Here is a 27,039-nt window from a genome sequence, read left to right as displayed (position 1 = left end):
GTGGGCCTTCAGCACTTATTGTGCCACCACTTAAGTAGCCTTTTAAACATGCCACAGGCCTGCCATTGCCGCCTGTGTGTGCAGTTTAAGCTGCCATTTTGACATGACAAAATAAACCTTTTGCCAGGCCTAAACTTTCCTTTTTGCTATATATAATGTCACACCTAGGGTAGACCCTGAACATACTAGAGGGCAAGGTGTAGTGTATTTAAAAAGTTGGACATGTACTTTTCAGTTTTATATGTCCTGGTAGTGAAAAAGTCTTACATTGTGTTTCACTTCTCCAAGGCCCACCTCTCCCATGGGAATGTCGATTTTGGTGTCTAAAGAATAGTAATATAAAACGCTCTTTATTGGTAAAGTCAAATTATAAGTCACAGTCCTGAAAATGCAAAATTTAGAAAGTTGCTATTTTTTTGCCCTAATTATTTGGTGTCGGCAGACTGTATCCTGGGTCATGTAACTAATTGTAGCTGGAAGTTGGTCTTTGTCTATTGCTCCCAGACAGTGAGACAAAAAGGGAATAGGTGCTGGCAGGATGAGCCATCTCTGACTTGATAGGAGGGAGGAGTTGTTACCTACCACACTTCCACATCGCAGAGCCTCTGCCTGAGCACTCTCACAAAGGGTTTGACACTAGTCGTTTGTGCCCCCAGACAAGCTGGGCGAGGGCAGACAGGCAGAAAATTCCAAGCCCCTCTGGGGGTGGACACCTCTAGAACCTTCACTTACTTCAATGCTTGCACCAGGTATAAACAGTGGAGCCTCAGACCCAACTCTTCAGTACACCTCTGGACCTGTGGAAGACTCAGAAGGACTGCTATGCTGTACTGCTTCAAGGACTACTACTCACCTGCCTTAGTATTCTGCTGCCTGAGTAAAAAGGACTAGACCTGCATCTTGAACCCAGGACCACCAGAATGACTACAAGGGCTAGTTGGCTGGCCTCCTGATCAAAGCCTCAGGGACAGGAAAGGCTCCAGACACTTTGAACCTAACACCTGTATTCTGTCTACTTTGAGTCCTACACCCCAAGTGGTGCCACCCCAGTTTTAGAGCCTTGGAAGTGGGCCTCATGGTGCTCTGCCAGCCCATCTGTGGTCCTGTGAGCAGAACTAATGCAGTGTGACATTTCCTCACAGCCACATCGGAACCACCGCCGCACAACGTATCCCTGACACAGGACTGCGCATCGCAGCCCACAGTCTCCTTGGAACCACCGCTGTGCGATGTATCCTCGACACAGGCCTTTGCATTCCAAGCCCTTTGTCGACAACATCCTCGACAATGACGCAGGACTTTGCATTGCAGCCCCGCGGCTTCCCCAGAACCGCTGCTGCGTGGCGCAACCTTAATGCGGGCGCTCACAACGCTTCACAACCAGGATTTGAGGTACTTTGTTCAGCTGGCCTAGCTTGGTCCCTGTTTCTGGCCTGCACTCCACCACGGTCGGCCTAAACGTGTGGCTTTATCCTGCTCCGGCGCCTCCAGATACCTACAGTTGTCGTTTTGTGCTTTCAGGCACTATCGTCACCTAAATCTTTAGAACTGCATAGCTCCAGTTCTTCTGATTGGATTTTTTATCATTTTGGTCTCAAATAATGTATTCAATTCTACTCTATTTTTCTAAATTGGTGTGGGGTTTTTCTTGTGTTGTGATTTGACTTTACCTATTTGAAGTGCTGCATAAATACTTTACACATTGCCTCTTAGTTAAGCCTGACTTCTTTGTGCCAAGTTACCAGAAAGATAAGCACAGGTTAATTTGGGGTTTGCTTGTGTTTCACCTTGAGATAAATTGTGGTTGCTGCTTGAGTAGGATTTCACCCCCCTCAACCAGTAACCCCATTTCCTACAAATACCAAAGAGACTGAACCAGCTCAGTTCTCCAAACTGCAGTCAAGAAAGACTGACGAGTGTAACTTTGAGCCTTGTGTAATCTGAACCCTCTGATCCTAAACAATGTGGTTGTGGCTTATGGACAGAATGTTTTATTGCTATGGGTTTAGAGCTTGCTAGTATGATGCATCTAGTTGGAAAGGAATATTAGTGGTTGGTAGATAAGTTTCAAGTGTTGAGGGGACTTTCTGGATTGCAGTGTAACAGATATATAACTAATGGTGTCTGAGAAAGCCTCTGGGAATGACCACTAGATTGATGCTGTTGGCCTTGCTCAGCTGGAAGAAGGGTGAAAATGGAGGCCGAAAGTAGTCCCCCCCAAGTTTTTCTAAGGGGCAGGGTTCCTGTGGCACTTTAGAGAGTTGGCGGTAGCCACGGGTAGGGAAGGTGCAAAGTGCCCAAATGCTAAAGAGGAGGTATTATAACGACTGCATGAGTCATGACCATCCCATCAGAAGGAGGGCAATAACTGACTTTGGTTTCTCCTTGTTGGGGGTTGGCCCTTACAGTGGCTGCAATGGTGAGAGTTGGTGAGTTCAGGTGAACACATGAGTGCTTTCATGTTTCTTTGGATTAGATTCTTGGTGGTACTAAGGATGCACGGAGATGGTGTGCTAATGGATCTCTTTAGTGAACCTATCAGTCTTTTTGGGACTGCTTCTGCAGTTATCCACCTCAGTATGTCTTAAGGGTGGAGATTTCATGGTCTGTAAATGTACCCTTGGGGTGCAGCAATACCAATGGTATGGTGGGTAGTGGAATGTCGACTCTCAAGTGAGGACAATGGGGTCCTTTGGGCCTTTACTGTGATGAGCAATTGACATTCTTTGACGTCCTAGCCGATGATGATGGCCTACCGTGGGGCCAATTCCTATTACATACCTCGCTGTCCTCAGTGTTGTGCGCACTATGGGGGGAGATAACACAAGAACCCACAATGCACAAACAATTCAATATATACATGAGTTGGGCACAGGGAGACACCTCACAAAATGGTTCACTGACTAATTGAGAATCCATTGTTGTCATCCCTCCGGCAACACTGGGACGCTGATCTTTAAAGGCCATGTACAGACCTAGAAAGGGCAGCCACACTAGAAGGGCCAACACGCATCCCCAGAAATGCCAGATTTCGTCTTATACAATATTTTATAATACATAGGGCATACCTGACACCAGCCAAAAGAAATAAATACTTCAGACGCACCAACGCTCACTGACCCAGATGTAACTTAGTAGACGCTGATCTGCTACACATGTTGTGGAACTCCGTGGCACGTACCTCTTACGTAGTCACTTATTTGTCAAGCTGCACTGGTCGCATGGTACAAAGCACCTGGGAGGTGTGCCTTTTGAGCCTTTACCTCAGGTCCAACAGACACAAAGTAACATCCAGGTTTATAGACCTGGGGCTGCTTGCAGCTAAACGCATGATTACTAGGCGCTGGAAACGTCTGGAGCCCCCAACCAAGATAGCCTAGTGTCACTCATTAACGACCTGGGCACAAGCAAAGATTGTCGCTCTGTACGGGGAAGATACATTGGGGCTTCGTATGCTCCCAATGGCGGTTGCATGGGATACAATTCACCTGGACTTCCGTACCGCCTGGCAAGAAAATGTAGAACCTCAGGTGTCTGTCACAAACACTGCAGAAATACAAACTGTGACAAGCGATAAAGCCCTGCAGGAGCACATACACGTCCCATTGGGTAGGCAGCTGTATGCTCTAAAACCTTATTACCCCGCACACATATCCAGAACACACAATACTAGATTTTGAAGGAGAATCCTATACCTGATCAGCTATGTGGGCAGAGTACAAATGCTGGGAAGCGATAGATAGTGAAGTTGGGCAATAGTTAATATTGTTCATACCCTGCTCCTATTTTACCCTTTCCCTGTGCCTATACTTCCTCCATACCCATCCTTCCTTACTTGCACACCACATGCTGCGCACCAACACAGGAGTCAACGCCACTGTAGGCAAGGAATCATCTTTATCAGATACACTGCTTGGTGACTGGCTCTTTGGCAAACACTGGAGTCAGCCATTAACAGGGATTATGATATGTGTTACTGATCAAATTCATCTTAAGTTAAAAATGCCTACGTGATCTGACTATATTTTTCACTGATATACACATATGTGTACTGTCTGTTATTAAATCAAAATAAATAAACATTTTTTTTTTTTAATTAGGTCCTTTTGGCCTTTGTGTAGAGTTTAGGATAATAGGAAAAGAAGGGGTCTTTATTGGTGCGCCTCTACCTGAGATAGATGTCCTTCCCCTGGAGAAGACAATTCACCCAGTGCAGAGTGATTTGCAAGAGACTAAAATGTGCCTGGATGTTGCATAGGAACTAATGGGTGTCTACTAATAATATCATAGGTAAAAAGTGGGCTCCAATCAGGGTACTGCATTTGAATATTACCTGGTGAACAGGTATTGACCCTATCACTTGAACTGAATGCTGTCAGTTTAGACAGTTCATGTGCTGCAGCACTGGGCTTTTATTGGGTATCAATTCTGGGGCAGATTTACAAGCCCTTTGTGACACTTTTCCACTGCCATTGCATCACTTTTGCGAAGCAGCGGCGGCATAAACAATGCAACCAATTTACAACGTGACGCATCTAGGGAGATGTGTCATGTTGTAAAGCCCTGCATCACATTATACCAGTGTTGGGTACAATGTATGCAGTGTGGGCGTTCCCACGCAGGAAAGCCTCGTGAAAGTGACACAGTGAAATCTACAAGATTTCACTGCGCCACTTCTAGGACGCCACTGCGTCAAAACCTTATGCCTGCTTGAAGCAGGCGTAAGGAGTGACGCAGTAAAAAAAATATAGGCCTCAACATGCATTGCTGGTGTTGCATCGTGCTTGCGACACGACTCCAGCAATGCGTGACTTTTGGGTCAACAGATGCGTCAGAATTTCTGACCCATCTGTCAGTCCTTGCGCCATTGTTCGCCGTATAGTAAACATGGCACATCCATGGTGGCGCAAGGGTATCGTAGGCTGGCGCATCTCTAAAGATGCATCAGTTTGTTGTAAATCTTCCCCTCTGTTTCTTGATCTCTTTCCTGTGTCTATAACCATATAGGTAAAATAGGACAGGCTCACAAATGCCTGATAAGAGTGGTGATGTGTTTGGGGTCAGAGGTGTTCCCATATGAACCTTGCAGACGCTCAGAATTTACAGCATGCATACATGTTGAGAATGTTTTTCCAGATTTCATGACCTACAGGGATAAACTGACAATGATTTTAGCTTAGAGTTCATGCATTTCAGGGTGGGGTAAAACATGTGATGAACATGTGACTGTACATGGTTGAACCTTGCCCAAAGGAACAGTATGCACTGTGAAAGGAGACCCAAAGCCCTGCACAAACAGTAAAAAAAAAGCGAAATGCACCGACCAGCCTATCAAATAACAGAACCTAGCAGGAAAGAAGAGATACCAACAAAACTTTAAGGACTAATACACACAAGGAGCATCACAATCTTGGAAAAGAGAAATGTCCCCGTGAGAATTCACTCCCGGGTTCAGTTGAAATGCCAGCTCATTAGATACCCGAACAATGAGTGCGCAAAACCAACCCCACCACAACCACTCGAAGACCAGATCCCCACCAAGGCAACACAGGGCTCGAAAACTCTTTGATATCAGATGGACGTGGATAAAAACCCTACCGAGCAATCAAAACACTCCATTCATAAATCAATGGTAATGCAGTACACCCCACCTCGAATGTCTTTTTAAACCTATTTCACTTTTAGGGAACAACAAAGATTATGAATCATAAAACAATCTGTCGAAATGTTCCTATCTTGTACATACTGGAACCCGTTTTTTTTTAAAAAAATGTAAAGAAATGGTTGTGAAAATACTTTCCACACAACACAGGAAACGTGTTTTCGCTACTTTTTAAATGTCGAAATATTGTAACACAAAATCACATTAAATTGTCTCTTTTGATAAGGATTCTTTGTACTGGTGTACATTAAATGTGTGTAAACTGGTGATTAAGAATGTGACGCTTGCCAAAGAAGTATTGTATTTTCTGCTAATAACACGATTGGTGGTCACTTCCGCCCTGCCCCCACTGATTTCGTTCCATTATATACTGTGTATGAATGTACACCAAACATACCTCTGAAAGGTACATGATAAATGCTTTCGGTAAATCATAACCACAGACAACTGTTTCTTTGAACCTTTACAAAACTACAGCTTCCAGTTTCGCCACTCCTGACGTAATACTTACTGTAGCTCCACATATGCGCAACCAGACACACCTCTAACAAGAAGCAGTCACCAGGCTTAGCACATCAACATGAGAAAGCACGCAGCAATCCAGGAAGCCACCATCTTCCGGTGAGGTAAGTGTGTCACGTGAAATACGCACAAGGCATGACCTCAAGCGGAAACTACAACACTGAAAGACATGTCACAAGGAAACACCTGATGCCAAAGCACCCCGTGTACTGTATGACTTACTTACAGCTGCAGCGAAGACTTAAAATAGCCAAATACAAGGCAAATGCATTGACATTACTTTGCTTGGCCAATGCCATGGAATTCACTTTGGCAGTGATGCTCATATGCATTAATAGTATCACGTGTCTGGTGCACATTATAAATCTGATCAGAAATTACTTTGGTGAATCTAAATCCCTTTCTAGTTTTCTTTTCAAGAATCATTTAGTGAAAGCATAGGTCACAACAAAATCAGTCTGGTAGAACCCGTTAACAGTTTGGACCCAAAGTAATGCTGTTCCTATAGTCTTAGAGAACATTTTCCTCATACTCTGCCCATCCGCAGAAGCCTAAACTCTGCACCACTATCGGTACTAAAGAGCCGTAGGGGTCTCCTACCAGTAGCTTGTGAGCTACGGTAGCTCTCCAGCTACCTCTGAGTAGCTCACCTGTGTATAGCCCAGCTTATTAAACTAGAAAGCTTTTGCTTGGGTGAATTATTATACATATCAAAAAATTGAACTTGTACAACAATAATAATATTGGTAGCTTTCAATGCGTTTCATTGAACATAAGTAGCTCTCAGTGCAGAAAAGGTTGGGGACCCCTCTCTATACACAAAGGGAAATTTGCATGCAGACATCTTCGCACAAAGAGATTTCCACCTACATCGGGGTGGAGATCTGGTCATGGTTGCTATTCGGCAATTCCATGCAGAGATCTCAATTAGGTTTAGATATGAACCTGTGCCCCTCAAATGAGGGAGTGGAGCTTCCTAAGACTCAATTTATGACCATAAAGTTACCACAAGTAACTCATCTTCCTATAGGATCACCTCTCTCCCATAAAGCTACACACCTGCTCTGGGAACGAAGATGCAGCCTTCCCCACCTAATAGGACGAGGACCTTCACTGGGGAGGAGACAGACCTTATAGTTACCTTTATTTTTGGTAAGTGCAGGCAACTATATGGCCTACATTCATATATCGACGGTGTTTTAGATGTGTTGTAATGGCTTTCAGGTGTTTATGGGTGTCGCAAAGTCAAGCCTGTTCAATCCCGTCCACCTCCATAAGGTGGGTTCAATGTGTTTCTAGCTCGGTTATCAGATGTGAATTATATCACTTGTACATTACTAATTCATGTCAAAGAAACAAAAATGTTACCAAATAAAATAAATGAAATCATAATGATATACTTTAATAAATATTTTCGTTTTTAAAATAATGTAAATACATTCATATTTTACTATTTTATAAATAAAATGATTATAATTTAATGTTTTAATAAATTATTTAGAATATTTCAAATGGGGTGTTAGTGGTAGCGTTATTCCTTACCTTAATTGATTTCTATGACAGCACAGCGTCGAGGCTGCAGTACGCCAGGTATAATACCAAAATATCATAGACTAAGGGCCTGATTGAGATGTTAGCGGATGCCGGATACTCTGTCGAAAACGTGACAGATAGCCCATATGCCGTATTTCAAGTGCAATGGGATATAATGCTCTTGTAATATTGCAGACAGGCTATCCGTGACGTTAGAGACAGAATATTCATCCAGCAAGAACTAAACAAGGCCCTAAATCTCGTTTGACTTGAAAAAAATATTATGTCCTTAATACTGTTTACAAAACTATCACCTATTCAAGTTAATAATAGAAAATCTACAACCAAATGGATGATATTTTTGTAAATTACAATTAGGACACAATCTTTACGTCAGTCGACGTTGTTGTCAACGATATTCTGATCTGACATATGAAGCAAATGCAAAGAAGTGCTGCCAAGCTTTATGACAATCAGTGTGTGTGCGTGCGTGCGTGCATGCATGCGTGTGTGTGTGTGTGTGCGTGTTAGTTATTGTCTGAGGGTGGTGGAAGCCCCACTCAGGCAACAACCATAATCCTTGGTAAGGTGAACCACAAATGCAACTAAATTAACCTGTGCTCAATCCTCTGCTAGCCTGGCACAAAGTAGTCAGGCTTACCTTAAAGGTAATGTGTACGGTATTTATTCAGCACACAAACAGTAATAATGTGAAAAATCAAGACAAGAAAAAATCCCAAAACAATTCACAAAAATAGAGTACATTTTAATAAATTAATTGATACCAGAACGACAAAACTCCATTCAGAGAACCAGAGATATAGGATTTTAAAGTTTTAGGTAAAAACATTGACAAAATGCACAAAGCGCCAACTGGGGTTATCTGCCAGGACAAAGTCACAAGTTCAGGCCAGCCGTGAAGGAACGCAGGTCGGGTACAGGACTGAGTTAGGTCCGCTGGGAGTTATACCTTATGTCCTTGGTGGGAGGTCTGCGCAGTGGTGCTTTGTGAGGCTTCATGTCGCTCTGCATTGGTTCCAATGTAGCGTTATACTATGCAGTGAACGTTTGCAGGGCTCCGCATCGTTCTGCATCAGTTCCGATGAAGCTTTCAGCTATTTGGCAAGGCTTTGCAGGGCTCTATGTCGCTCAGCTTGGTTCAAATGAAGTTTCCAGCTGTGCAGCAGTTAGGCCGGGAGAAGATCTCTCTGATGCCAGTCAAGGGTCCAGGACCTGTAAGACTCCTCTTCGGGATCAGGACTAACTCTAGCAGAAGCCAGCAGCCGGGCAGGTCCAGTTGCAGGTCCAGGCAGGTCTACATTGCAGCAGGTCAGCTGGGCAGTTATAGGGAGGATTCTGAAGCTTGTTTTGTCCCTGTAGCTCACACAGGAGGTCAGTCTACTGGCCCTAAAATCACTTGAAGCCTCTGTGAAGCCTGCGATGAAAGCAAGCTGGTCAAATCTTCCTTCTCAGTCAGCAAGGTAGTCTTTAACGCAGCAGGGCAGTGGTTCGCTGGAACTTCCACAGGACCAAGAGTGTTCTCATAAGTGGCTCTGGAGGTACGATATTTATATCTAGTGCCAGCATATGTGTGGGGGACTCCCTGTCCTACCCCAACATCTGGTTCTGGGAAGTTCTTACCCTATCAGGGCTCCAAACAGTTTGGGGTGACAAAAGTCAGGACAAGCCTGTTGTCAGGTTACTTTGCATGTGCCGGAATCAAAGCCCTTTGAAGTGTAAGTGGGGGCAGTCATCCTGCAAGGATGGTACATCCTGTCCACACTTAAGCCCCCTTTGTAGTAATGTCTGGAAGCAATACACAAACCCAAACAGCAGAGCCATTCACAGTCATGTGACCCAGGAAACTGTCAGAAGGCACAGATGGTGGGACAAGAAAATGCCAACTTTCTAAAAGTAATCACAAAGGAGGGACTCTGGGCTTTTTGTACAGCTCCAGCATACGTGCCCAACCGTAGTAAAGATACAGAATGTATGCTGTTCCTTATTACGAGACAAGGGAAAACTAGGGGAACTGGTTTTACATGGTCATGAGATGTAGGAGGATGGGGATTCCTCCTCTTTGAATTTGGGGCCCTCACACACCAGGCTGGGTGTCATGCTTCATCATAGGGCTACCCCTCGTCAGGTCGGCGCTGCAATACCTGATGGGCTCCCTATGAGGGGCTCTGTGGCAGAGATCTTTTATTCCAAATTGCCGTTTTGTGCCATGGGGGTGAGGGGCCTAACCAGTGTAGATGAGTGAGTGGAGGTGTGTAACCTGAAGGAAGTTAAAACGGGTTTGGAAGTACCAACGAAAACCATTTTAATCAATAGGTCTCCCAACCTGATTAAAAGAAACAAAGGCGCATGTCTGAGGTTATGTCTCAGGTAGGGAGCTCTATTGTGTGGTTAACATGTTCCTCGCCTAGTAGTCAATCAATCTGGTGGCGATTCGTCAGGACCTTATAAAATCAAATCCATCAACACACGGGTGGTTATATGGTGTAATCTGCCTCTTTAAACCAGCCTAACACATACTATGTGTAGTACCTGATAGAACATGACCAACCCTAGTCGGGTTTCTCATTTTACTTCATCAACACCCAGCGGGTATCACACAAGGGATTTCCCTATGTAGTTTGCTGAATCAGCAAAAGGCTCTCTGACCTACCCACTTCTGCCGGGATCGGGAGGTCCCTTGGCCCTTGTCTCGTAATTAGCAACAGCATACTTTCTGTATCTTTACAACTTTCTAAAATTGGCATTTTCAGAATTGCGACTTAAAATCTTAACCATTAAAGAAGATTTTAAATTACAATTCATTTGAGTGTAAACAGCATATTTCTATCTGCTCCCAAACAAAAGTTAGCACTTATTAAATGTAATAAGGTAAGCCAGTGTTAGTCAATAGGAGGGATAGGCCGTGCAACAGTAAAAATTACTTTTAGTCTTTTTGCCAGGACATGCAAACCTAAGTACACATGTCCTACTTTTTAAATACAATGTACTTTCCCCTATGGGCCTTTAGAGCCTACCTTAGTGAATAGTATTAAAAAAGAAAATGTAGGCCTGGCAAAAGGTTTATTTTGCCAGGAAAAATGAAAGTTCACAGCTGCACCACAGGTTTCAGGATCACTACTAGCATTTAATTTACAGGTCATGGGTACAGGGAGTACAATTTTACTAGGGGCTTACAAGTAAATAAAATGTGCCAATTAGGAGTAAGCCAATTTTTCAATGTTTAAAGGAGAGGGCACAAGCACTTTAGCACTGATTAGCAATGGCAACGTGCACAGAGTCCTAATGCCAACAATAAAGGTTCCACAATGGAGTGACCCTGCAAAAAAGGGCAAGGTCCAAAAATGAGAAAGACAGTCAGAGAGAGAGAGAGAGAGAGAGAGAGTGTGTGTGTGTGTGTGTGTGTGTGTGTGTGTGTGTGTGTGTGTGTGTGTGTGTGTGTGTGTGTGCGTGTGTGTGTGTGTGTGTGTGTGTGTGTGTGTGCGTGTGTGCACGCACGTGCATGTGTGTGTTATCCAATGCAAAAAAACACCCATCCTGCTCTTACAAACCATTATTTTTCGACACTCCTAAAGAAGCATCCAAATGTGCTGCGGAACAGACAGCTGGTTGAGAAAGCTAAATCCACCATGCCTTAAGAGAAGAAGGTGGAAAAGATCAACACATACAAGATACAAAAGACCAACACAAGCACAAGTATGAATGGAGAGCGAAGCTACAGTCCCGACTGTAAGTGAACAATTTAATAGAAGGTCACCTGGAAAATCCACCGGCTCTGATCAGAACTCAATACAGTCAGAACGTAAGGAGGACAGCCTTACTGAAAAAGACAACGATTTACATAGGGTTACACCTGTATATGTGACAAAATGCTTTTATTTCACCCTGGATTGTTGACTTAAGGAAACATGATTGGTCACCACCAGTGAGGTGGGGAGCCTGTGACAGACCTTTCTTTTATTCAATCAATCAATCAGGGTTGGTAAAGCGCAACTACTCACCCGTGAGGGTCTCACAGTGCTAGTGCACTGGTATGCTTTTGTAGTAGCAGGTGCTGCCGGTGATGATGCTTGTGAGCGACACCTAGCCTCCAGTTCGTTTCTCTGTTAACTGGAGGTTAGGTTGTCGCTGACTGACGCAATTACTCTGCTGGGCAGAGCGCAGTTGCTCTACTGCCCTGGGGGTTTATTATAGGGGTGGTTTTAGCTGAATTAGTAATGGGCTGGAGGTCTGTATTTTAGTTAACTTGTACATGCATTAATGGTAGGGATAACACATGTAGTTTAAGAGGAGCACCTGAAGGTAAGGAGCTCCCCTTAACAAATATACCCTTTAACCAAAAGTAAGCTTCCCATCATCATGCCAGGATGTACAAACCGAACATTGTCAGTAGACACCAACATACACAATGGAATAGACCTCATTCAACTACCAAAGTTAAAATGTTTTTGCCCATTACAGTTTTTGATATGTTTTAATGACTCAAAACTATTAAAATGCAAGGATAAAATGTAAAATGCTCAAATGGAGTTGTATTTATTGTGCTATTGTGTCATATATACATTATACGGAAGTAACATTATATACTTTTTAAATATAATAAAAATGTTTAGAAAAATGTAGGATGGAAAGATGTAATAAGTGAAAGTCTGATACCAAATATTTACTGAGAAGGTTGTTCTTAGGTTTTGTTAACCCACTGCAATGTTCGTCAAAATATGAGCAATGACGGGCAATGCAGTATAACATACCGTGTCGCTGAAAATCATAATATAAGGTAATTGTAACAGCGGCTGTTTACAGTGCTTCGAAACTGTAAAAACTGCAGTGTGAATCACTGACTAAAATAAGTCATTAGTATTACTTATATGTACAGGAAAGCCCACACAGTCTACTGGACAATGACACATGAATATGGATCCTTACATTTTGACACCAAGGAGAGCAGTGAGAGGGGCATATTAATATGGAGTTTTTATTTACTATTGCTCAAAAGTTTTTTGTTTAGTGAGCTATTATAGTAATCCTCACACATCAGAAGAGCTTCTTGAGGGAGGATCACTCTGCTAGGAGCACTGTTTTTCTTCATATGTTCAAGCGGTCATCATTTCTTTACATCTTCCAGCCCAACCACCACCCATGTCCTTAATGCTACTCTATCGCAGTGCTATTTATGGTCTTCTGTTGGGAGACTGGCATCTTCGATCAAATATTTAATGCAACCAAGAAGTGAACCCACAAACCCACTTCATGTAGGTCTTACCGTGTACTTTGCATTTTCTGCATTACCTTTGTGGTGTCTGTTCTGTGTGTGACCAAAGTTAGCACTATTTGGGGTACTCCTCAAGTAACCAATAGATGAAGCGATAAGGAGGTGTCGATCAGGTCAGAATGAGTTGATATTGGTTCTAGAAATAGAAGAAGAGCCAGTGTACTTCCTTACCATTCAATGTCATGTTTGATAAGGTGATATTGGTATGGCATTGATGGTCAGAACTATATACTGTGGCTGAGACGGATAAGACGGTCACGCTATATAGGTAAACTGAGATCCAACACCACTTCCTTAAGTACTGCACGCAGTCACGCAGGCATCAGCTCAATAGATAGAGCCCGGGCCTGGGAAGAACAAGTTTACAGTTTGAAACATCCGGAGTCACAGTCAGGTGACCACAAACTAAGAGGTTCCCCTCCCGGTTTAGCCCCAGGACAGGGTGGGATGGGAGGGAGTGAGTGAAGCTGCCTGTTCAACTGCATACTCCCCTTACAGTAGATGCTTCTAGATAGGAGGTCACCCCGGATATGCATGAGAAGATATTTATTATGAACCAAGTTCACACTCAGATGCAGAATGAATATTCTGAACTAGGGGGCAACTGACAAGGTGGGCGGGTTGGAGGGGGCTGCGAGTTACGAAAGTTGGGCAAATATTCATTGTTCCTTGGCACCTGATTGCTGGCAAGATCACAAGTCGTGCCCACTGTGATTGGGCTGTTTTCAGATGTGTATGTTTGAATCACGTGGATTACTATGAAACCCAGATAATTTTTTTTTGAAAAATAGAAAAGAAAATGAGATCAAGAAGGGCCAGGGCCAGGCATAGGACCTGTTGTACGACAAGACGGTGAAATCCATGATGTTAATAGTTCAGCTTTGCAACATGGTCTGAAGCGTTGTAGGATGAAGTTGATGTTCATTTGATCTTTTGGTAGATTTGTGACTTCTTATTTAATAATGTTTTTGGTGAATGACAGATTTGTGGTAGGATGGTAGTTGGCAGGTTCTGGAAGGGGTTTAATGGTGGTGGGTAGGAGAAATCTTCCCCAGATGTGGTGTAGTTGAGGGTGATAAGGTTGCCAGCAAGGTTCATATCAGTAAGCAATTTTAAGGAGGACCAACTCAGTAAATTGTATAAAGGGATGGAAGAGATCACAGTAGTTTGCTTTGTGCTACTGAGGAGAGTTCCTAAAGAGAACATGGGTTGGACAATGAATGGATGACCGCGAGGTCATGGAGGTATGTCATTTCTAACACTAATTACGTCTGACTGTTCCCACAGGGGATTCAAAATCCTAAACAAAAATGTGATGTCATAGGAGAGGGAATGGCATTGACCTGACTGGCTTGTTTCGCTACCATCTTGCAATGAACTCCATGAATTTTAAATGCCTCAGACTAGACCTTCCCCACATGGGTGACCCTCTTGATGAAGGTAGGATCATTTTTCTATGGCTGACTTCATTTACTCAAATGTACTATCATTTTTGTGGCTCTGTATTTTTACCTTGTCTAAGGGAGTTTTGAAATTGTTGAAAGTTAGCATGGAGGCACTGCCCAAAATACACTAATACATAATAAAAGCTTTTTGGAGATTGAGTTTTGAAGATTCACTAAGCATCTATAATGTGTGCTAGACATCTCAGAATATCCTCGATTGCAAATCTGGTGGAATAGGTTCAAAGGCGTAACTGCACCACCAGCCTTACCATGTCCCACAGAACATTTTTGTAAATCTCGCCCAATTATTGCTTCTGTATATCTCGATGTGATGTGAGAGGAGGTGAAATCAGTGATGTCTGATTCCACAGCAATGAGGGAGCATACAACTAACAATATCTCATCGCCATCTATGTACACTCAGGAAAAACAAAGTGTGCACAGACCCTGTGGCAATAGAAGATGCTCACACTGAGATTTCATTATACACTTTATTTTATTTAAAAGTGTTGCAGTCAGTGTCACAATCCATCTGCTTTGGTTCCTAGATGTTACTGGAAGTCTTAGTTAGGAAATGTTGCATTGCTTAATTTTTAACCAGTGCAATTGTGCAAGGAGAGGGAAAGTGAAACAGGTGTGAGTGTGAGACTGGCAGCCTGGGAGCAGACACAAACTTAAAATAACATCCCCCTTGAACAATACCGCTAATCACACAGCACCCAAAGAGAGCAAACCCAACTCTCCTACAGAGAGGTCCCTTCCCTCTTTCTTCCTTCTTCCATCCATGTATCCACCCATCATTTTACTCTTACATTAATTCATCCATTCGTCTGTACCTTTCTAGCCTCAAATTCATTCTTCCCTAACCAACCACCCATCCATTTATCGATCACTCAATATATCCATGTATTTATCTATCCACGTTTCCATCCATCCGTCGTTTCACTCTTCAAGAACCCTTCCACAGTTTCATGCTTTGATTTAAATTTCTTTTCACATTTCCATCCATAATTTCACTGTTCTTTCTCTTCATTATTCCGTTCTACAGTTTTTTCCTTATTTTCTTTCACACTTCATTTTCTCCTTTCACCCATTTTTCTATTTGTCTCTCATACTTACTTTATTTCTTACTTTTGTTCCTCATACCACTTTTCTGCCTTTCTCTCTCGATATTTTTATTATTTACGTCCTTTGCTGTTCATGACAGTCCAACTCACATAGCGCTCTTTCATGGTATTCCTTAACAGTGGTATCCATGAGCATTTTGTCTGCAGGCCTGCAGTCAGAAGCTGCCAATTCACTCAGTGGTACCCAGTTCACCAGCGCAGCAGGCACCACTTAAGCTGCTTTAAGGGGGGTTCACTACACCACTGCATGAAGCAGTTGTGTCGTGCTTCTGAAACTGTTCTTTGATGGACAGGGCTGGACTGGCCAGCCAGGACACAGAGAAAAAAGCCTGTTCATACGAGTGCAGTGGGATACTTTCTAGGCCGGACTAGCTGAGTGTGAGAAATTGGGATACTGGCTGAGGGGGGTAAAACTCTACTCAAGCAGCTACCACAATCCTTTTCAGGGTAAGGCACAAACAAACCTCAAATTAACCTCTGCTCAACCCTCTGGTAACTTGGCAGAGACCAGTCAGGCTTAACTTGGAGGCAGTGTGTAAAGTATTTGTGCTGCATTTTGAACAGTAATAAAGTGGAAGCACAACAAAAGAAAAATCTCACACCAATTTAGAAAAATAGAGCAAAGTGTTAATTAGTAAACAAACACCAAAACGACCAAAATCCAATCAGCAAAAATGGAGATATGCAATTTTAATGATTTAAGTGAAAATTGAGTGAAAAACCCGGGAGAAAGTCACAAGTTCAGGCTGACTGTGATGGAACATGGGTCCGATAGAGGGACCAGATTAGTCTTGCTGAAAAGTTACCTTTTCTGTCCAGCACAAAGAATCCAGTTTGCGGTGGATGGGGCTGCGGCGAGCAGAGAAACGTTGCAGATGTTCGTCACGATAGATTGAAGAGCGGGCCTGGTGTCGCGGATTGTTGTAGCTGTAGCGCAAAAATTCTGTTGTCGTGAGCAGGCGGGCTGAATCTTCACTGCGGCACTTCCCGCAAGCGGTCAATGCTGTAGTGCAAAGAGTCAGGTTGATGGAATTTCGCCTTGGCGGACTGTGCGAGCAACAAGGTTTTGGTGTGAACAAGCCTGTTTGCAGTCTAGAAGAGCCCAAAAACTTAAATTCAGCCTCTTTGAGGCCACACAAAGGATCCAGGAACTGAGGGGCTCCACTTGGGGGGCAGGGGCTTGCTCCAGGTGGATCTGGGTTCTGGTGCAGGTGGTTAGGAGTCTGTTATCACCTTGTGGCTCTGAACAGGAGGCCAGCAGACTAGCCCTTGGGGTCACTCTGGGAGTCTTGAGTTCAGTTGCAGGTACACATCACTCCGACTCATGTAGGAGGACAGCAGGGCAGCAATCCAGCAATGTAGCAGCCAAGCAAGCTAGTAGTTGAGAAGGGCAGCAATCCAATGAAGTTGGAGTCCTTTCAGCAGCACAGCAATCCTTCTTCCTGGCAGAATCTCCACAGGTCAAGAAGTGTACCTAAGAGTTGGTGCCTAAGATCCAATATTTATACCAGGTGCCTCCTTTGAAATGAGAGAAGCTTCTAGAGGTTTCCCTTTGAAGTGCACGTGTCCTGCCTCCCCTGCCCTGGCTCCACACTAATTACAGGGGGTATACAACCCTTGGTGTGGAGGCAGGATACAGCCTATTAAACTGAAAGTAGGGATGTGCCCAACTCCGCCCTCCCATCCTGTCACTGATGGCCAATCCAGGCACACCTAAGCTCTCTATTGTACATGGCTGTCTAGGAGGAATACACAAAGCACAGCTGCAAGATGCACCCAGCCATTTGACAAAGAAACAGGCTACAGGCACTAATGGGCTAAGGCAAGAAAATGACAACTTTCTAAAAGTGGCATTTTCAAAATTGTAATCCAAAATCCAACTTTACCATAAGAAAGGATTTTTCATTACAATTCCAAAGACACCAAACATGATCTGGTTGGTTACCTGTTTCCATTTGGAAGTTACAGCCTATTAAATGTAATAAGATAACTCCAATGTTATCCTATGCGAGAGGTAAGCCTTGCAGTAGTGGCAGTAGTGATAAAAAAAAATTATGAGTTTTCCACTACCAGGACATTTAATAAAAACATCCTACTTTTTAAATAAACTGCACCGTGCCCTCTGGGTTTTCTATGGCCTACCCTAGGAGTGACTTATATGTAAAAGGAAGTTTTGAACTTGGCAAAATGTTTATTTTGCCATTTCGAAATGGCAGTTTAATACTGCACACATAGGCTGCAATGGCACACCTGAGACATGTTTAAAGTGTTACTTATGTGGGTGGCACAAGCAGAGGTGCAGGCCCACTAATAGCATTTAATTTACAGGCCCTGTGCCTAGGTAGTGCCACTTTACCAGGAACTTGCAAGTAAATTAAATATGCTAATTGGGTCTAAGCCAATTTTACCATGTTTTAACGAGAGAACACAAGCACTTTAGCCCTTGTTAGCAGAGCTAAAGTGCGCAGAGTCCTAAGACCAGCATAAACGAAGTCAGCAAAGCAGGTGCATTGAAGGCAAAACGTTAGGGGCAAAACCACGCCAAGGATGTCAGGTCTTATACTGAGGGATCCTCAGTCTTTGGATGGATCAGTTAGTTAAATGTTCATCCCTGAGATATCAGGCATTACCAGTTCAAATACCAGCTAAGATAACTCATCCTTCTAAGGTCAGTAAATAGAGAACCATTAAATTGGGTAATAGTGACATCTGTTATTTACAACGCTTAGAATTTGCAGTTGCTTTGCATAAAAAAAGTTATTTTCATTCCTGGAAGAAACACCCTATGCCTCAGAAGAATATACAGGAGGAAATGTGTTTTGGTCTGCAGACAACATGTTTGTTATGCTCCTAAGTGGAACAATGCCACTAGAATGGCCAGAATCTGAATTGCAAAAACAAAACTGAAAACTGTTGTAAATGGACTTACAGTGACAAAGTAGCTCGGCTTATATTTCATGGCTGCTGTGGGTTTAAATGTGGGTATTCTAGTTTACTTTCCAAAATGGAACGATATGGCGCATTAGCAATGCACAACACATCAATGAAAGGGTTTATTACCAATTCTAATCGCTGTGGAAGGTGAAGCATACACAAAATGTTAGGGCTACCTATGAGGAAGTTCTAGGCGCTAGCACTCTTTGCGCTAATCGAGCACAGAATACAGGTGCAGCCATAGACCAAAGCACATGGGGGAGAGAGAGCAATACGGAGCGTGGAGGGGGTAAGAGATCACACTAGGGAGACAGCTGCAAAACATGCACTCTCGTGGAGTGTTTAAGATAAAAGAATAAAGTATTTCCCTAAAATTGAGCAGTGGAAGGACACAAGTATATTGGAAATGCTCCAGGGGAGGGACAGACACAGATTGGACAAGGTAAGCCATCGAATAAGAAGCAGGCAAATGAGAGTGACAGTAAGCCCAACTAATGGTAAGCAATGGGCGCTCTCGGCTATTGGTAAGCTCACAATATGCCTTTCTCAACCTGTGTGGTAGGCTAAACCTAGAAAGGACTTTTCAAGCTTCTCTTTAAACGTCACTTTAAAGGAGAACGTATATGTAGTGACCCACGACACATCATTTTGGCTCCCTGTGACACATCCATTTTAAACACTCAAAAACTACCAGTGTCAAGAAACAGCCTAACACGCAGTATTACTCATATATTGCAACGTGCCCATTTACACCTCAGAAATACCATCAAATGTATCCTTTCATGCTTTGCAATTTACCTATAACCACAGTCACGCACCATGGTCTGTATTACACAAGATGTGTGGTCTATCATCTGAAGAGACTTACAGCGAAAAGGAGCCCAGAGAAATATTGTGTTCTGTATAGTTAAAAACGTAATAACCGCCCAGCCAAAACCAAAATAAACAAGTAAACAGCACTTTCAAAAAGCCGGTAGGAAGCGAAACTAGGACAGTTGGCCTCCATGGGTTCCCCCGGAGATACCCTCACGCTCCGCTTATCTCTCTCACGCAGAAGGCCTTGCAGGGAGTATTTTGGGTCACACCGTCACCACGCTCTCAATGAGCAATTTTCCACCTCATTTGGCCAGTACTAAAAGTCTCTTAAAAATACCCTTTAGCAAACTCCTTTGCCTCCCTCACCCCTCTTCCCAGGTGCTCTTATTAGTAGGCTTTGGCAAAATTTCTCTTGTGGTAATATATACGCTTGTCACATAAAATTCCCAAAATTACCGTATTACGCCACTGCGCATGATTTGCGCTGAGCAAACATTTATCGTGAGCGCATGGGAACAATACAAACAGCCAGAAACGAGCAGCTTCTGTTTGTGGTACTCTTGTTTTTTTGTGCTATTATTTAGCATTAAATGCAGCCTCGAATTGATACAATTTGCTCTAAAATACAGAAGCAAGCTTTGCCTTTCGCGTAATTACGCAAATACAAATTTTGCAAATTTCCGTTCATTACTAGTTATTAGAGGCAATCAACAGGACCCATGGAGACCAAGAAACCAGGAAGATAGAGGACATCTCCCTCAAAGGAAAAGTTCCCCTTTTTCATGCCCAGCCCTATCACCCCCATTCACCTGCTCATTGAGTTGATAAGAAGGCACTTCAGTAAGCAGAAATCTGCTGCCCATGGAGCCAGATGTATCACCGAGTTGCACCCACTCTGTGTCTATGGGAAAAGGTTTTAGTACATATGGCCGGGGTTCCTTAAACACCTGGGGTTAGATTTACGAAGGTTTTGCACCAAGGCAAGTCACGCAAAGTTTTTTCAAGGGTATTTACTATTGAGTGCAAAAATGTTTTTTTTGCTAGAAAGGTACCCTTTACTCAGCCCAAACAACACTTTGCACCACTTTGCTTCCAGGGAAGCATTGCTTGGGTAGATCAGTACAAACACTTGTAGTTTTAGATGCAAAGCCCCAACTTCTATGATCTAAAATGTAATGTGTCCTTGAAGCAGGTGCTAACAAAGAGAAATATGTTCATTTCTCCAAACACTATGCAAAATACATGCAATAGGTCCAATGTAAAACAATTTGTCTAGGCATAGGGTTGGAAGAGAATGCTTCCAGTACAATCCCTATGCTAGCCAGCATGCCCACACCTCTGCTTGATGATGTAAAAGTTGTGCATGGCACTAGGCATGCCGTTTGTGCACCATCGCAGGGGTAGTGAGCAGAAACAGGCCAATTTTAATAAATACGGCTCTGTGTTGCTTGCTCTCCTTGCGCAATGCCCCTCAAAGTACTTTCCATGGATGGAAGGGCTTTGGATGCTGGGCTTAAGATGAATGAATTCCAAACTTCCTTTGTAAAACCTTTGCAGAATTTAAGTTGCAAACTTTTTTTCTGGTTTTGATGGCCACTGTGCTCCATGTCAGCAAGACACCACATGTCCATTCTTGGACTTTACTGTTACAAAACATTATTGGGTGTTTAAGCCCCATGGGCTACGGAAGCATGGCAAGACTACAAATCCCAGGAAGCATTAGGTTTTCAAATTAAAGGTTATGCATAGTATCTTGACAGCAAGGCGGGAGTTGGTAATCCTAGTGTTTGTTCTGCTGCTGTCAACATCCACTGAACCACTATGGAGATTTTTTCCAGTTCATTCCATTTGTATTTTTGAATTAATTATTGGCATCTGATGGAGTATATTGGTTGTGAAACTCACTTATGTTCTTAAATTGAATTTTCTTATGTTTGCTTCCACTGGACGCATACAGCCCAGTGGCGAAAATCTCAATGCAGCAAGAACTGTCCCCAACAGGTCATAGGGACTCTAACAAGAAAGCCACTTTACGAAGCCTGCTCCCACACCAGGTGTAAAAAGAGATCCTCTGGTTACAATTTCAAACATCCTCCAGGTTAAATTTCCTTCTCCACTCGCCCCCTGCGGTTTCTTTTCTCAAACTGTATGGTGTAGGCTCATTATCTTCTTGAAAAAAAAAATACTTTCCCCCAGGCATTCTACACAGGACAGAGCCTCACTGCACTGTGCAGTGGGTGTTACATCAGGTTTCACTCCTGCTCCCTCCCCATGTCCATGACTAAATTACTGAACTCAATCCTCACAAAGCGCTTTGAAGAAATGGTGCAGTGGCATACTAAGCGCTATACAAATCCTAAAAACAAATGATATCCTATCTTCATGCTAGACACGAAATGTGATTTTGAGCATGATTTTCATGTAGCTCTAATGTTCACATGTATAACTTTATGTCAAAAGGGTAAACTAACAATGTTCCAATCCCCCAGATATGTGCATTAGCTAGATGTAATGTATTCACTTTGAAATTGAAAACACTTAAATAAATTGTCATGTCAATAAAATTCATTCGAATTTGAATAACTAGATGTTCATTAGAGATATTTATGCCTCAGGGTGCAGAGAGCTCAAGTTTTTCAGGTACATCCCTGACATCTAGCTCAAGTTTCTGCTTTGCATTATTGGACCTGTTTTCCTGATTTTATAATGGGACAGACAGGACCACAAATCCCAGAACACATAGCAAAAACTGGGACTGTGGGCCGGATGTATGAAGTCATTTAGCAATCTCAAAGCCTGAGATTCACTAAATAACAGGGTTTGTAACCACTAAAGGGCTATAACAAATGTATTAAACCCATCATGCAGTTCGGCTACTGGTTACTGAATCTCAAAATAGGTTTAGAAATTACATCACAATTTGGAAGGGGCACGTTTAGGGCGTCTCATCCAAATTCCGATTCCACCACAATTTGGTTGCAAACTGTTAATATGTTAGCAACTCCTGAAAGGAGGTGGGAACCCATTCGCAAATGGGACAATGCCTCCGTCCTGTGAGTCCAAGAGACCACTACCAACTACTAAACACATTTTTGTAAAAAACGTACAGTTTTTTTTTTAAATGCAGGCCGGTTTCCTTTAAATGTACTTTATTTAAATGCGATCCTAGAGACGTGATCTGCTGACCCCAGAAAGCCACTATCCCTTTGATGGCTTCCAATCGGAGTGAGTTGCAACTTGCGACCTACCTCTTAAATATTGATGAGTCGGGTGAATTGTGACCCACTCCAAATTAGGACCTATAGAGGTCAGTTCGTAAAATCAGAATTGATTCACAAAACGTCGGTCCGCAATTTGCAAACGCTTTTTGCAAATCATTTCTTAGCATATTTGGCCCAGTATGAGCTACCCACTCTTGGAACTGGAATATGTCAGAGCTCTGTGTGGTACTTCTTACCATGGGCTAAAGTGGCCAGATGGCCCCATGCCACTGAGACAGATTCCTTCAACAAATTACTTTCAGGAGTGCTAGTACACGTCAGTGGCGTAACACAGGTCCCCGGCAGCCTCCGCGGAGCGGGGTGGGGCAAGCTGCAGGGTGCCTCCTCAGCGCAGTACTCTGGCCGAGAGCTGATTAGTTCCCAAATGGGGGGGGGGGGCTACATGTACCTTACAGGTGGGCCCCCTCAAGTTTCGTTACGCCACTGGTACATGTGGTTTAAAGAACTGAACCAGGACTACAGCTCCCAGAACACACCTCTGTAAAATCAGAACTAGCCTCAAAGTGTCCTATGACATGGAGCCCCCTGGAACCCATAGCATGGGCTGCCACACTGAAGGATTAAAGGCAGTGGTCTTATTACGTTTTCATGCCAAGCACCCCCCCCCCCCCTCGCCCTCAGTTTTTATAAGTTGGTCCGGGGTCACCCAAAATGATATAACATTTTCTCACTACTAAAACATTTAGCTCTGGGGATTTTCTTAAAGAAATAGTGTCAAACACTGCAGTGCTTTTTCATTCATCACAATAAATATATTCAGCAAAAAACACATAGAAATCCTGTCCAACATTTTGGTGGGATGGGATGCAAAGGGGGTAGCTTACAAAAACAATCGAAAAGCTATGCTCTGTTTTCCTTTTTTTACAAGAAATCTAGCATGTGAAATTACAATATATTAAAATAGATTGCAAGCAAGCCAGACCGTGGTGGGGAATATATCGTCTAAGAAACGATAACAAAATGTATGTTCATGTTTACTTTTCAATTTCTCTGGTATGTTGTCTATCACTAACCTACTTAAACAATGATGCTCATATTTGCCCTAAAAAAACGCATTTGACAAGCTCATGCGCAAAATGCTATAATCATCAGAGAGGTGTTTGAAACTGGGGAAGCTAACTCAGTGCTTTAAATGGGCCGGAACTGTCCGGTACGGAGTACAGGCACTTTTTTATTATGAGAGGGAGTGTCGGCACGTCTCTAGAGTGACGTAACACTTTTAATTGGAGAGTACCGGCACGTCTTAGAAACAAGCAGGAACTCTGGTACAGGGTACCAGCATTTCTCAGAAATGAGCAGGTAGACGTTCTCTGGTACAGAGTACCAGCACTTCCCAGAAATGAGCAGGTAGACGTACTCTGGTACAGAGTACCGGCATTTCTCAGAAATGAGCAGGTAGACGTACTCTGGTACAGAGTACCAGCACTTCTCAGAAATGAGCAGGTAGACGTACTCTGGTACAGAGTACCAGCACTTCTCAGAAATGAGCAGGTAGACGTACTCTGGTACAGAGTAACTGCACTTCTACTTTTCCATTTCAGCACTGGTTACCCCTTGTCACAACGTGGAACCCTCAATGCCTCTCTCTGAGCCCCAAGTGCCTCAGAAGGCTTTTCCATCAAACTTTCAGCTGATATAGACATGGAAGAATTTTCCGACACCACTTCTGTCACAGACACGCCACCCTCGTGGTTCAAGGCTCACCGACACCTTCCTCGAAGCACTCTCTAACCCAAATCGTGGAGAGGCGTCAGAAACACAGCACGTGCGGCGCTCACGCCATCATTAATTACATCTATGTTTTTGAGCCACTTACCGTGCAGTACCGGTCCCCCCCAACAGAAGCTCAGGATCACAAGCAACAGGGCCGCCCACCCGGGCACAGAGGGTCCTGCCTGCTTTACTCGGGTCACCATCTCTGCCCCCGCGGGCTCCCGCTCCGCGCTGCCACACTCCGAGGCCAGGCCCCCTCTATCGGCATCTTAAAGTCCTCTTCCTGCCCAGCGCATCCTCCCTAACGACAAAAACCTTTTGCGGTGAAGGTTTTTTGTGAATAACGACAGGTCCCGACTCTGTTTTTTGAGCTTTCCCCTCGACGGTAACTCTTTCGCATCTGTGTCAGAGTGTAACTTTGCGTGCCCTGCAGCCCTCCGCCTTCCTCCTCGCCTCCTCCTTCAGGGCCACCTACAGGGCACTGAAGTGGAAGTGAACTAGCAAGTGGCAGAGTAGATAAGGGGTGTGTTTGGTCTGCAGGCTCCTAAAGGCGCTTGTTCCTGCCCAAATGTGCAACTTCAAAAAAAGCGCCGATAGGCTCCGTTTGAACAGCCCAGTCACAGTCACCTTTTGAGTCATACTTTCCCACAACAATTAATGAGTACGGTTGCACGGAAACCCGAGAAAATGGATATTTTCAGCGCCTAGAACCCCCAGCACGCCGCATCACCGGGCAAGCCTCAAGAGAGTGACATAGCTGCCAAGATTTTGGATTCCTTATGCGTGACATTTTTTTTTTTTTTATTTGCAGTTTTATATAGCGCGAACTCGACCCGAAGGCTTTGGGGCGCTTTACATGAAGAGCAGTCATGTTACACAAGGACACATTCATTTATGGTATGCACAGGGAGATTGATTTTCCCAGAATCACAGGATGTTGAGCCCACGCTGAGGCTCGAACCTGGGGGCATATGTCCAACAGAATGACAGAGTGTGGCGTTTAGCAAAACTTGCTAATGCCGGCTCTGCCATTCTGGAAACGCAGCGATGCACCTTATATTTACAATGTTACGGTGCACCCCTGCGTTTCCCCTAGCGCTGAATTAAGCTGCCTAGCACTGTGGTGCAAGGGTGCCTGCATTGGGGGGGGATGATTGTTTATGTGCAGGAAGGTGTCCCTTCCTGCACATTACCGATCACAAATGGTGATTTATAACCCCTTGGCTTTTTTAATGTCCAGTCCTGGGAAGGCCTATCTGCTGCTATCTTGCGCCAGGAAATCCCTTGGGGTAGCTGTGCACACTATAAATCGCGAAAATATAAAAAAATAATATGTGTGCTGCGTTGTGCAGCACAAATAGAAGTTGCTCATAGTAATTTTTTGTGATTGTTTATGTGCTGCACATCATCATACATGCCGTTGTGCTGTTTAGAGTGTGCTGCACAGTGCAGCACACATAGAAACAGCAAAAACATGGAGAAGTAAATAATTCCTCCCCGTTTCGCCACGTTAAGACCAGGTTTGCCCTTGTCTTAATTTTGGTGCCGCCCCATATTCATGCAACCCTTGTAAATATGGGCCAAAGTGAAAATCAATTGGTGTTTCGGCGGAACGCCCAACACAACACCCATTGCCCTCCCCTTTCACGCTAAGTATAGAGTGAAAGGGTGCCTTATCATTAAGTGGCGTAACGCTGCCTTGTAAATAAGGCGAACCCCATATCGCCACAGAAACGTCATAAAAGTGACGTTTCTCTGGCGACAGGGGCTTGTAAATATGCCCCCTGGTTCCCCAGCTCCAAAGTCAACAGCTCTGGCCATTATGCCACATCCTCTGTATGGTTTTAGTGTGAGAATGAGTGACATTCTACTGCTGAATGAGTGACACTTCCTCGTGAGTAAATCAGAGCAATGTCTAGTATTTGCATGCCTGTGAGTGTTCTATTATTGTATCCTGACATATCACACAATAAACAATATACATCTAAAACAAGCCACACCTGTAATTAAAAAATTACTAATGTCAGTCCAAGGGAAGCGGCCTTCAGATATGCTTCAATCTGCCATGTTCTATTATTCAGACTGTCCTCAACAGTTTCTGACTATTTCAGCCAATTGCATTCTTTCTTTCTCCATCTTTCTGAAATTGTCCATTTGCACACATGGCATCAGTAGCGTAATGAAAGTTGAGGGGCCCCTCTGCAAGGTAGGCGGAGGGGCCACCGCTACGGATTTTATCCGGAGCTCTCAGGCCTGAGTACTGCGCTGAGAAGGCCACCTGCAGCTCAGGGAGCCCCTCGCACTGCCGGGGCTGCGGGGGCCTGTGTTACGCCCCTGCATGGCATGTCTATCACTGTTTTTCTACTTTGTCTTTCTGCAAGTATGACCCTGTGTCGCCCCCACCCCCTTTCACCATGCTCTCGCTAACACGCACATTACCCACTCTTTCCTCACTCATAAGCGCATTTTCTTAACCTTTGGAGCTCTCAATATTTCAACTGCTGTACACCGCCTTCCCACACTTAAATATAACATTGTAGTTACAATTATCACACGTGTGATAACACTTAATCGATTTGTGAGCTCTTCAAAGAGAAAAACGATTAGACAAGCAGGTAGTCTGCATACTATTATAACTGGTCGGCAAACTGAGAAACTCATACTTCCGGGAGGCAGTGCTTAATTTGAGCCTGGGATTTCCGGTGCTCGGCACTTA

The 27,039-nt window shown here is 43.8% G+C and overlaps 1 protein-coding gene across 3 annotated transcripts in view; it reads right to left on the bottom strand.

The window, feature by feature from the left end:
• The window catches only part of SUSD1 (sushi domain containing 1), a 611,958-nt gene extending 587,180 nt beyond the window's left edge, over positions 1-24,778 (bottom strand). For all 3 annotated transcript variants that reach the window (XM_085641265.1, XM_085641267.1, XM_085641266.1), the window contains exon 1: positions 24,427-24,778. In XM_085641265.1, coding sequence (XP_085497391.1) covers positions 24,427-24,526 — 100 coding nt within the window. In that variant the 5' untranslated portion in view covers positions 24,527-24,778. The remainder of the gene's footprint in view (positions 1-24,426) is intronic.
• Between the last annotated feature and the right edge of the window lie 2,261 nt (positions 24,779-27,039).

The sequence above is a fragment of the Triturus cristatus genome, chromosome 2_2 (genome assembly GCF_964204655.1).
Source record: "Triturus cristatus chromosome 2_2, aTriCri1.1, whole genome shotgun sequence".
Classification (NCBI taxonomy): domain Eukaryota; kingdom Metazoa; phylum Chordata; class Amphibia; order Caudata; family Salamandridae; genus Triturus; species Triturus cristatus.
This window is presented reverse-complemented; position numbering and strand designations above follow the sequence as displayed.